The sequence below is a fragment of the Athalia rosae genome, chromosome 4 (genome assembly GCF_917208135.1).
Source record: "Athalia rosae chromosome 4, iyAthRosa1.1, whole genome shotgun sequence".
In the NCBI taxonomy this organism is placed as follows: domain Eukaryota; kingdom Metazoa; phylum Arthropoda; class Insecta; order Hymenoptera; family Athaliidae; genus Athalia; species Athalia rosae.
Genome location: NC_064029.1, coordinates 1,881,967 through 1,895,251, shown reverse-complemented (window position 1 = coordinate 1,895,251; position 13,285 = coordinate 1,881,967). Strand labels below are relative to the sequence as shown.

Below are 13,285 nucleotides of genomic sequence, written 5' to 3'. Positions count from 1 at the left end.
CGTTGACTCCAGCAAAGCTCGGGCTTGCTGGTGAATTGAAGAATTCGAATATTTCGACGCATGCATGGATCGCGATGAATCAAAGTGGGTCTATGACTAAAAGCAATCGATATGTCTTATAATTTTTCTGCTCCCAACAGCGAATAATTGGTGATTACTCGATCGATTGCATGAGTAGATGATTTTGGCTTGCAGAGTTGGATTTCGGAGGTCAAAATACGTAAGAAAAGTGCCATACGATCAATTTTAAAAAATAAAAAATTTTGGCCAAAGATCAACATTTTTTTAACTCAGGTTTTATACGCTATTTTTATGTAATTTCATCTCAGAACTGTTCTTCCATCGTAAAAAATGTTAGCATCAGAAACAACACAAACCGACACAGGTTGATACCATTGAGAGGTTTGAATGAACACCTCTCTTCCAGGATACGATAAAGATAGATCAAATCGGTAACAGTCCCTCTTCGGAATTTTCACAGGATCAATTAATGTTTCATTTCTTCAATTCCCAGGATGACTGCAGGTATTATCTGTCGGAGTAGCTGAAGAAATTACGCAACTTTTATAAGCCAACCGGTTTTTTTTTTTTTTTTTTTTTCCATTTATTAATAACGTGTCAAGTTTTATCGTTGGAAACAATTCATCACGCACAATATACGAGTTCAATACTTCCCAATTAAGTATATAATATACAGCGTTCTTTGCAACGAGTATATTTAGAGAGAAAAAAAACGAGGAATAAAATCCAAATGAAAATAAAAGAAAACTTATCGATCTTGTTAAAGGTTGTTAAAGATCGTTAACGAAGGCTAACATGGATTGTGGATGGATTGATTCCGTGTCGTAACAGAGATACAAACCGTAACTTTAATTGGTTTACCTCCTATTGAGGAAGCTCGTTCATTTTTTAAATCCTCGACGGGTTTTCCCGCTCTTCTGACCCTGGGATTTTGACCCTGAATTCTTCTCAGGGATGATAACGTACTTGACGTCGATTCTGAAACAGAAAATATCGTTTTCCATCTTCAAATCGCGCCTCGTTAATCAATTGTCTCTTCCTACAATAAGCATGAAAGGATGACGGTGTAATCAAACCGGCTAGACGATTAACGATCGGATCGTCAGCGAACTTGGAACGAAAAAAAAAACAGGCGGACATCTTTCGACCGAGTGTCGGAGGACGATGTCGCGATCGGTAGTCGAGCGTTTACGGGTAAGTGTATGGAAAGTCGAGGGGAACGGACGTCGGTCGGTGCCTCAATAAGCGGCGAATGTGCGATTGGCTGCAGAAAACGTATCGGATCGACGAAAGTTGATTCAACTATGGGAAGGCTCGATCGGTGGTCATTGACTTATTGTTAGTTTTCACGGAGGGGATATAAATATATATATGTGTGTATATATATGTAGCGGCGATCGGGTTTTGATAACTATCACACGCGCGTACATAAGAATACGGTCAAAAGTTTCCACTATCTATACGATTTCAACATACCACTTTGGCCGTAGCGCGTCGACGACTTCCTGCGGGGAATATAGAACGACGACTATCGGGTGTTATAAAATTCAATTCGAATGCAGATTTTCTTCTGTCTGTAAAACTTGGATTCTCTTGCGCTCGCTGTTACCGCGTGTGCGATGGTGCGCGTTCGCGCGTCCCTGTGTGAAACGAGGATAGGGCTTATCTATCTCTCTGCGTACGGTATATAGGTGCGGTGAACTCTCACCGGATGTCAATTTACACACTTCAATCCTCAAAGAGAGGCGAGATCAAAGGAATCGAGCTTCCCTCCAGACCGATACTTATAAAACCGTGTATATACGTTATACCTTACACGTCGCGTTACAATCTTTATCAATATTCTTTTCTCTTCCCCGCCGCACGTATGGCATTCATCGACTCGCGGCGTGCTTACCGGAGTGAGAAAAAAAGAAGCGGAATAAAAAGACGATGAATTTCTACCGGGTATATAGCTGTGTGGGTACGTACGTACGTACCCATTCGTGAAACGGATATAAGGAAAAGATATTCCATTGAAATAATTTCCTTCAACCGGTGGAAAAACAAACATACAAATCATATCTTTCCTCGATAACAACAATTTTCATTCGCATAACAATCATATGGATTGCTGGCATCACATTATGCGTATTTAGAATTATTATAATAGACGAATAGTTTTCACAGTCAATTCATTTTCATTCGAAATTTATTCAAAGATAAAACTTCGGTCAGAATATAGAATTCTGCCCTTCGATCTAATGGTCTGTAACAGTTTCATAAAGTAAGAATACGCGAGTATGGGCTCTACATGTTAAACCAAAGTCGTTTCACCGGCTTATACTATACGGTGGTCGCAGAGTCGACGAACTGTACCACCTATCATCTCCTCACGCTCGTTCCCTTTATTTTTTCCTTTCAGTTTTTTCTCCTCGTTTCCCCGAGTGTTTTTTTTTTTTTTTGTTTTTTATTCCACTAAAATTACCACAGAGAAATCAGATTAGCAAATCAAAAAAGGGTTTGTTTGTCAGTTTCATCGCAAAGTTACGCAACGAGTTATGTATATGTACGCCTGTGTTAGCCCACTGTATACGTATACACGTATTATAAACGGAGATTAATCGCCCAGGGATATCTCTTGGTGAAATTTATTCAGTCGCCAAATTTGAATGAACCTTGAATGGACAATTAATTTCCACTTGTTTACGGTCCCGTAGTTACTCTTATGCGCACGATGTAACTACACCGGGCCGAAAGCTGGCGATTCGGTCCTCGATATTTCTCGAATTTTCTCAACGAAAGTTCGAGGTGGTTTTTTTTTCCCAACGGTCGATCGAAATATTTTTTTCTCCTGAACCCCTCGAAGGAACGAAAAACTTTCCCTGCGATGCCAACCGTCCAGATCGCTGGTTTCTCCGCGATCACCTCGCATGAAAAACAAACCCCGTGGATCGTAGACGATCCCTAGATCCATCCCGGTTGTGTATAAATCCCGTGAATACATACGGAGAGGCGCAACGGCAATTTATAGATCTCACAGGGACGAGAAAACACGGCTCGAGGGTTGCAAAGAAGCGCTGCAGTTAAAGCAGAAGCACATTTATTCCGACACCTATACAGGTACACGTTACAGGTGGACGTACCGATGCTCGTACCCTCCACCCCTTGGACCCCCATCCCGGCCCGTGTAGGTATAAACATCTATTCCTCGCATCGGGGTATCTTTTCAAAGGACCACGGTGTTTATGAGCCTGATTCGGGCTGGTCTCGTATAGCGGGACGGGAACCGGAGGGGGAGAGAAGAAGAGAAGGGGTGGTGGGGGGTGGAGGTGGTCACGGGGCACAGAGGGAGCAAAAGAAGAAGAAACGAAGGGACATAACGTATGATTTAAGTCTGAGATAGTGTAGGGAACGTGAGGGAGTAAAAGAAGGTGGAAAGAGGGAGAAGAATAAGGAGAAGAAGGTGGTTTATTTATTGGATTTACAGGGAAGAGGAATAAAAAAAAAAAAAAAAACTAGTAACGTTGAAAAAAGGTACGTCGGAGAGAAGGACGGCCACATGCATTAGGCACAAGAGACGGAGAGTAAACCGGTTCGAGGAGTCGAACGTTGCTCGAGGTTCCTTCGTCGAGAGTTTAAGTTGGCTGCTCGATCGCCGGACTTTTCGTGATCCAAAGTTTTGCTCACAATCAGCGGCAACGGCAACGCCGAAATAAAGTCGAACGTGAACGGGACCCGGATGGTAGGGTAGCACCACGGTTGACGATCGGACAGACCCGACCGATCGAAATACTCGAAATAAAAGGATGTGAGAAAAATAAAAATTCTAACGACGAGACGCTCGACTTTGGGGAAAACTGACTTTACATCCGAAGGGGGGTGGAAACCGGTCGGCATGCTGTGCTCGGTTATTAGATAATTTGCAACGGGGCGATCGAAGTTTATCGCGTTCAAATAGGATGGGGTCGGACCAGATCGATCGATGCAACCCCCTGCGTGGTAAGGTGGTGAGTCGAGATTTTCGTTCTCTCGATCGTGACGAGAAATGGCCAAGTCGTACGATTCTTCGATAATTTTCGACGGATAAAAATGAAAATGAACGAGGAAGAGGAGATGTTCTTCGTACGAGTAGAAATATATATATATACGCATATAGACGGAATAAACGAAGAAGTGGGCGGACAAGCTGTGGCTTCAAACGGGAGCCCTGTGTCTTTCGAGTCCCACTTTAACGCGCGGCAAAGTACCGTCTTAGGAGTAGAGAATATAAAGAGACGTAGAGAATAAAAATGCAAAGAGAGGAGGTGGAGGAAGAAAAGGAATAAATACCACCCAGGTCCAAGTTCCCAATCAAATCTTACCGGAAGCGAAGTGAATCTTTTCTGGCGAGAAAGATTTTCCTTTATACGGTATAGGAAAAAAGCGACGGTCGTTACTCGTTGTAATCGTCAGTGAGCGGTTTCCTGAAAATAACGGTGAGCCGTTTCGTTTGCTTTTTTATTTTTTTATTTTTTTTCTTTCATACCGTTTCTGTTTTCTATTCTTTTTTTTTTTACTTTTCTTTCCAGCGTACACAGGGACGTGGATAGGTGTACTATATTTATAGAGAAAAGCATCTTTTTTACTTTTCTTTCCGTACACTTGAAACGTTGAACTTGCCGAGAAATTCGACTCGATTGAGTCGTTTGGAAATAGAATTTGCGTTCGGTTTTTGCATTCGCACGTACGCAACCTATGGCGGAGAGAGATAGAGGGAGAGAGCTAGAGAAGCCAGCGGCAAACTAGGCGTACGCTTTGAATAAAAATTCGTAAAATCGCTGAATTATTTTGGCGAGAAATATTTATCTCGGCTCTCGTTGCGAGTAGGAGAGAAAAGTTTCAGGACCTCGCGTGCACGATGTGCCACCGGAGAGTGCAACTTTTCTTGTAAGTATAAAAATTGTAGGTAATATATCACGTGTGATATATGAGAGCTGCAATATGACGCACGTGTACATTTCAGAGTTGTTATAACTTACACAGAACGTACACGTATACTGTGTACGTACGTAAGCCGTGTGCAGAAAGATTTCATTGTGCGTTCAACGTTCAATTCGCATCACAAATCTCGTTACAATTCTTTATCGTCACAGACACGTCGCCGACGAGAGGGATTCGTCCACGGTTCTGAAAAATTGATAAAATAAAGTAGAAGTAAGAGAGAAAAAAAACGGGGGATGTCAAAAGCATCGTGAGCGCGAATAACATCCCGACACCGTGAAATCGTAGTATATTTTTCAGTTATCTCGCCCGTCGATTTTATCATCGTAAAAAAAAAAAACAATAAGTTCAAACTTACGGATCGCCCGTACCTCCCGCGACTCAGCGGTGTCCGGATTGATTCGACGGCTACGTGGTACGTATATTTTACTCCAAGGGTGATGATACATTTTTTTTTCCTCTTACTTTCGTGTTCGTAGAGTTTTTTTTTTGTTGATTTTTTCACGCAGCCAACCGGACGCAGGGGATCATGCGGTGCGGTCAGATTTCGCAGGTTAATTTCACTCGGGTGATTCATTTTTTTTTCTTTTCTCTTCCTTTTTCCGAATAAAGAAGATCGCGTTTTATAATATCATACCGATGCTCGTGGACCGCACATACGATACACTCGCTTATGGGTTTTCGATGTGTGTAATTTATACGAAGAGCTTTCGTGAGCTTCTGTACATTTTATTCGTCCTACGGCGTGATTCGAGTTCCTTTTATCACGACCTTGGTCAAGCTTGACCAACGAAAATTCGTCTCTCCCTACGGATGTGCGTGTAAACGTTTTTTACGTAACACCGTATACGCCGTACGGATACAAGGATACGGGCGAGTATGTTCGGTGTGGCTCTAATAGTTTTTTCTGAGGATCGACCAATCTCGGGGATCCTTATTTTTGTTCCTCTTCGTTTCTTTTTCTTTTATATGTGCGTGTGGTTTTTTTGTTTTTTTTCTTGTTTTTTTTTCTTTTTTCATTCGTTGCTCGTCATGACGTGTAGTGAAAAGAAGAACATTAGAAACCTCCTACCTTTCTACCTCTCAGCCTCTCCTCCGCTCCGCTCTAACCCTTCAGCCTCTGGCTCGGTCTTGTCTTCGGCAAAACCAGTTATTAGCTGTTCCGTTTCTTTCTATCCTCGGGGATTCGTCCGGACCTCTCTTTTTATCTCTCTTACCGGTACCCATATTATCTCCTTCTCCGAGACGCCCACGTGCACGGGCAGCCATAACAGGTTTGGATCACAACAACTTCGTCCCATCCCATATACCCGTCCCAACCCATTTTCCGCGAGAGTATTGGTGATGGTACTGCCAGAGAAATACTACCACGACGTACAGTCGCTGGAGAACCAGCCGCGGACCCTTCTCTTTTTCTCCTTTTTCCTTTTTTTTATTTATTCTCTTTTTCTTTCTTTCCATCTTCGAGTCTTTTAGTATTTTTGTAATTTTTTTTCCCCCCCCCCCCCCCAATTTTTTTTTCTTTCTTCCATTTTTTTTTTTTTTCTTCCTCATCTTCTTATTCTTAATGCTCTCGTATATTATTTCGTCGTTTTTTTTCATACCCCTGTTCTTCTTTCCCTACAATTTTGTACCGTGATTTTTTTTCCACCCTTCTTCTATCCCTCGCCCGTTTATACGTACATATACGAGTCTCTCGTTCGCCTCAAGCTACGCATACGTGGGTGTATATTCAAATTTTATATCCGATTATTTTGACGGGAACGTGAGACTCTTTTTGCCGGTATACACATATGCAATATGATGTAAGCGCGACGAGTTCCTAAGCGAGACTTTTAACTCTTTCTTACGTAACGACGTACGTTTCGCACGTATGTGGACGTACGCTAGCGTGGTGTGAGTTGTCGAATTTTTTTTCTCGTACAGTCGATCGTCACGTTTTGGGAGAAAAAAAATTTCAAAAAAAGGAACGGCGAAACCGTAAAAAGTGTTGATAATTTCCGCGGATTCGTCCGCTGACTAATATCTTTAGAAAAGGATGGGGGCTCGACGGTTTTTTTTCTTTTTCTTTTTTTCTCTGTTTTTCTCATCCATCCCACTTTGAACCATTAATTAAGATCCGCATTCGAGATCTTCCGCACATTATAACAACGTGCATGTGGTATACATATATATGTATATATATATACGCCTCGTGTGCAAGATTGAAATACGAGAGACCGATCCGATTCGTTGTCGTGGAATAATATACATCTTCGAACATTCGTATGATGAGTCATTAATTCTGAACGTAATCATTTTTCAAAGATCGGATCAACCGTTCGAACGTATTCGCTTGTTTTTCTATCTAATTTCTATTTTTTTTTTTTTTTTTATACGCTCGAAATTTACCACCAGGTAAAATTACGAGCGTCCCACTGCGTCTGAGATTTTGATTTCATCTGATTCTTCTTCTTTTATTTTCAACGGCTCGAAAAATCTGTGTCCAGTATGACCAGATACGCCGATGACAAAAAGCTCTCGGTTATGGGCCTAACTTGCACAACTTGAATCTCGATACCGTCCACCTACATATTTCGTCAGCTATGACGGGGATTAAATATCATTGCGAAGGAAGAAGGAAGCGGAGAATTTTTTTTGCTCCTCCCTTCGTCATTCCTTCATATCCCAGTTTGTCTGGAATCGAAAGAGAGTTAGATCTGCCTCTTCGCCGCTCTTCTTATGCCTCCCCTATTTCGTTCTCTCCATATTTTTTTTGTCGATCTACTCCATCGTTCTCGCCCTTTTGCCCCGCAGCCACGTCTTTATGGTCCGCTGCTGCACGTATGATAGTTACACGAATCGGGAAAAAGAGCGTATGAGTGAAAGAAAGAAAGAAAAAAAAAAAATAAAGAACACGACGCAAACTAGGAACTAGCGGTGTAGTCGAGAAGAAATGAAATCGCCCAGGTCCTGTTAAATTATACACACGACACCGGGGTGTTTTGTCCTACTTAAATACCGTACAGCTGTACACCACGAGCACGATTTTCTATCCTTCTGTTGCTGTAGTTCCGCACACGTTCCTCCCTGTAATTTTTTATTCCTCCCCTTCCTCTTCATTTTCATCTCCGTCGCGCAGACCGAGCGACTCGTTACCTGGTGTCTAGCGAGGGTACATAATCTGATCGATTATCGGTCGAAGATTTTTCGAATTTCCCCGTATCATTTCCCGCGATGCCCCGAAGGCGTGGACGGTAACACCGTTCGACGGAAGCCACCGCGCTCGCTCCCGCGTGGGTCCGAGCGAGTCGAGGATCCCGCAGGATCTACGGGCGGAAGGCGATAGGACGACACGACAGACCGGAGAGGAGCGGCGGAAGATCGAGAAACGGGAGAAGACGCTCCGTGGCGGCGAGGAAAGAGACGGAGGAGAGGAGCGGGCGTGGAAGGGGGCCAATGCCCGGTAGCTACGGGCCAGTTTCTCGCTTCTTTTTTTCTACTTTTATATTCATTTCCATTTTCGTGTTGTTTTTTTTTTTTTTGGTTCGGGCTTTTTTCCCCCTCCCCCCCCCCCCCCCTCCCCTGCCGGTCCCGCTCCTTCTTTTTATTCCTTTGATTTTTTATTGGGACCCCAGCCTCTCGGAGGACCGCAACGCAGATCCGAGATAAGAGGCGGGGCCGGATCAGCTCGTGCTCTTGCTCTTGCTCTTATACTGTTACCGGTTACCTACGTTCGCTGTTGCCGTTCAGTTGCTGCACCCAAGATCGTTTCTACAGACTACGGGGAGAGCCCTCTCGCCGCATTCAACTCACCGAGGGCCAACGTCCATTCTGGATCTTTACGAGATTTATGCTATTTTCATAATCCTATTAAGAGTGATTTTTTTTTCTATCCTTGGTTTTTCTTCCCTCTTTCGCTCCGCTATTATTTCACGTTTTCTTTCTTACTTCGGGCTGCTCCATCACGTTTCGGACGGTGAAAGTTTCGGTCTTTACGGTCATCGATTTTCGAGCTAGCCAAAGGCTGCCGTACCTACTACGTTCCGTATACTTCTTACGATCGTAGTATCTCCGACTACGCGTACAGCGGTGGAACGTTGTCTCTTACCCCGTTCCCGCCGCTCCGTCTCTTTCCCTCATTTCCTTTTCTTTTCTTCTCTTCTTTTTTCTTCTTTTTTTTTTTTTCTTTCGCCTCAATTTATTTCTCTCATTCTTTTATTCGCGGAAAATCACTCCGTTCAAGTTGTATACTTATAAAGTAAGCCAGCCGCTAATGCTGCGGCAGTAGGCCATCGCGTTCACAAACCAACGATATATATCTATACGGTATAACTTAAGATAGTTTTTGCTTCGTAGGCGCGAACCGCATCGATTACTCGGCAAAGAAATGCTCGAGTGGTATCCTATTACCGCCATCATTATCATTATTATTACCAATATCATCATTATCGAGAAAATTGTCCGATTCAATTTTTATCAACGTTCGCAATTTTCGTACTCGATGGTTGTTTTCTCTCTCTCTCTCTCTCTCTCCTCTATTGTTCTCCGGTATTTTTTTCATTAAGTTTTTTTTTCGCTTTTCGCTCACCTCCCTCTCCGCATCGCGACGAGGCGAATGAAAATAATATATTTGCAAAACGTGCCGCGAGTTGTTCGATGCACGTGCCGTTTTGCAAGACAAATATATATACATGTATGTACACGGAGAGGTGCAACTGCCGCAGGTCTGCACGCTGACACGATCGCGTCTGGTGTGCACCGATCGAGCGGTTGAAAAAATAATAAATATTAACGATAAAACGAGGATAGTCTTGACGGATAATGAGGTATAAGTACGGCGTACGATTAACGTGCGATCTAAGTTTGTATAAAAAAATTATTATCGTCGTTAGACGTACCGCGTGAGCATATATACGTATATGCGTACGGTCATTCGGTGAAGCGATGTCGAATGTCCATACAATCGATACATTGATAATTAAAAATAGAATTGCGCGTCGTTGATTATTGTTGAAAGCTTAATATAAATATTAATCTGACGGCTGGTTAGGAATGCCTCATTTTTAATGTAAATATCGGTCGAACGATGAGTCAAAGACGTGAAAACTATATGCGAATAAATTATACGTAAACGCGTGTACGTGTACGTGTACGTGTACGTACGTGTGTACGTAGGTATGTATCGATTATTTATGTACCTGTGTATATTGTTTTAATTGTGGTGCACGTGGAGGATCAGTTATAGTGGACTCGGTGGAAGTCGTGACTGATTGCGAGTCAAGGTAAAGTAATAAAGAATACAAATTCCGAAATATATTTATACTTCAATAATACTCGCAGGTGTCAATTGCGACAATGTATAGAAATTATATAAACTAGTTGAAAAAAACATGTTTTTGTCATACTTTCGATTTTTTTCTTCTCTCTTTCCCTCTCCATCTCTATTTTTTCTTTTCTCTCCAAGCGCGGAACACGCGCCTCCTCATCGTCGAGTGAATGATAAAATTTTGCAATGTATGTTCTCGAAACTTTGTTTGAATTATCCACGTATGTGTGCACATCGTGTGTGAACACGTGCATCGTAATTATTACACCTTTCTCGTATAATGGCAAGTGCACTGCACCGCGCTACATTAGGTATATAATAAGTCGTATAAATTCATCACGTTCGAAAGAATAAATAAGAAAACGATTAAAAAGAAGAAATCACGAGCGATGAGAAGCGAAGGAGAAAAATATTTTTTCAAAACGATCTTCAACGATCACTTACAACAACAGGTATTCCATATTTCACCTGAATCTCCGCTAAGGTATTCGCTGACAAATTAAATCACTGTGCTATATGAAATATTTATAAATATTATGTATACTCTGAGAGGTATAATAAAAGCAAAAAACAATAACGAAGATGAGAAATAAATTAAATAAAATAAAGATTGAAGAAAGAAAGAAATCGAAGAAAATAAAATAGAAATAAAAAAAAATAAAATAAAAAAACGAAAAGGAACAGGACCATTATCCCTCATAAATTGACACCGATCATTTTTATATATACGGGACGAAACTGTAATTACCAAATTAGCATAAATCATATTCAAAGTTGGGTCGACCGGGCATGAAACTGGTCGTGACTTCTTATATTCTTGGTAGTAGGAAGATGAAAAGAGGGGAAGCGGAGGGACGGGGGGGACGGGAGTAAAGAAATGGTCAGTCGCGTCGGTGGAGTGGGAGAAAAGGGTGGGAAGACGGAAAGGGAATGGGTCGTGGAAGAAGAAATAGAAGTGGCATAAGGCCCCGGTACGTGCTACCGACTGTAAGTTGTAACTCGCGGACTGGCCCCAAGCTGGGAGACTCACGAATGCTGGTAGCAATTGGTTAGGAGATAAACCTACTATTATAAGCAAGGTCCCAACCGCATAAATTTGCTCGGACAGTTTGATTGCGGGGCCCCGAATCCCACCCGGGCCCCTCGGGGGATCCGACACAAATAATCTTTGACTATGAGACTCCGAATCTCGGTCTTCCCTCTTTCGCTCCCTTCGCCGCCTCCTCCTTTTTTTTTTTTCACCTCCTTTCGATTAATCTTTTTCTATTTCTCCGCTTCCCTCGACTCCCCTGCGGACGAGTCCGATCGCCCTTTCGTACGGGTGTAAAACAAACACTTGCGGGAATTTTTCGAAAATCTTCGATCGGACGACGAACCTGTGTCGTATCGTCGTCGAACGTCGTTGGCTCCGACGAGAGTTTCCAACGGAAACTCCACACTCGTCGGAATTTTCTCATCGCTTCGAATCATGCGACGCGTGATCGATAGGCGTCGACAATGAAATTACTAATTCAAGGATTTGACGTACGTATTGCGACGGGAAAGGAATACGGCTCGCCGTTTCCTCATATTTTCTTATCCTTGTATAGATAGGCGCGCGATATTCTTGGAGTTACTGCAATTATTGCGAACGACCGCAATATGTAGATTACTCCAGAACTCTTGCGCGAAACGACGTGGGAGAATACCCCCGGTGAGACAGCGGGAAGCTAATAGGAAAAAAACGAACGAGGATCATCTCGTACGAAACTGAAACAAATTTATTACGGTAAAAACTGAAAGAGTTCGTCGCTCGATTCGCGCTCGATATTCGTCGGACGACGGAGTCAGTCATCGACGCGGTGTGCGGGGATGACGTTTGAAAAGACCGGCGAACGGGTCCCGAAGGAACCCTGGAGGTAATGGATTCGAACAATGGTACCATTGGCCGCGCATGATTACTCGGGCACGAGTCATGATTCTTTGAAGCTGGGCTTCGTTACGAGAACGAAGGTAAACGGGTCTTTCTTCTTCGCTTCTTTTTGTTTCTCTACCCTTATCTCCCTTCCCCCTTTACCCCCGCGCTCGAATCCCCTCACTCTTCTTCCGCCGCTTCTACGTCCGATCGTCTTCTCGCTTCGTGCCAACGGGTCTCGAAAACCGTCTCGGCTTCTCGGCTCTCGCGTTGCAGTCCGCGTAAAAGATAATACCCAGATATTGTCCCCTCCGCGATATTTTCGACATCGAAACTCTAATTGTTACGTACCGAAGGTGTGGCGTTAGTTATCGAAAAAGTAACACGGAAAATCCGACCGAGGGATCTATCTCCCATTTTTCCGCTGCTTCTATTTTTAATCTCCCCGGTGCCCCCGTCTGATTATGTATACGAAGCTCGCGTATAACGTTCCCTCTTCCGATTCTCGGCTTCTTTCTCGCGGAGTCTATAATAAATCTCTTCGTTCATTCTCGTTCGATTATTTTTCTCTTTCTCCCGGTTCACTCGACTCGACTCCTCTCTTTTCTTTATCGCATCGTACCTGTAGCGAAGAGTTCCAAGTTTTCTGTTTCAGCTCGCGAGATACGGTTACAGGGAGGAGAGGAGAGGGAGATGAAAAATAAGAAGAGGGCCCCCGAGGCGTAGACTAGGGCGTACGTAGAAGAACCTATATCTTCCTTATGCACCTATGAATCTTCTTCGCGGGATAAAAAGTAAAAGAGAACCCACGGACTCGGTCCAGTCAGTCACGGTTCTATGGAAGTAAGACGAAAGACTCGAATGTTAAATATATATATATATGTGTATACGTATAATACGGAACATGAATACTTTCAAATGGATTAGTTTGTACAGTTATAGTTACAACCGGGGGTTAGTCGTTCTAACGATTCGACAACGACGGTCATGACTCACAGCTGATCCTTCGAGACTTTCGAAGTCGAACGACTCGAGTCGGTCGATTGTGATCTGTCTCTCCCTGTTTTTTTTTTTTCCTCCCGTCCGAAGGAGGACCCGCT

General features: G+C 43.1%; 1 protein-coding gene across 1 annotated transcript in view; it reads right to left on the bottom strand.

Annotated features, from left to right (window-relative positions):
- Nucleotides 1-211: 211 nt before the first annotated feature.
- Nucleotides 212-13,285, bottom strand: part of LOC110116898 — a 54,897-nt gene continuing 41,823 nt past the window's right edge. The window contains exons 5-6 of the mRNA XM_048653737.1: nt 883-999; nt 212-544 (exon numbers count right to left, since the gene is read on the bottom strand). Of these exons, the coding sequence (XP_048509694.1) occupies nt 504-544; nt 883-999 (158 nt within the window). The 3' untranslated portion in view covers nt 212-503. The remainder of the gene's footprint in view (nt 545-882; nt 1,000-13,285) is intronic.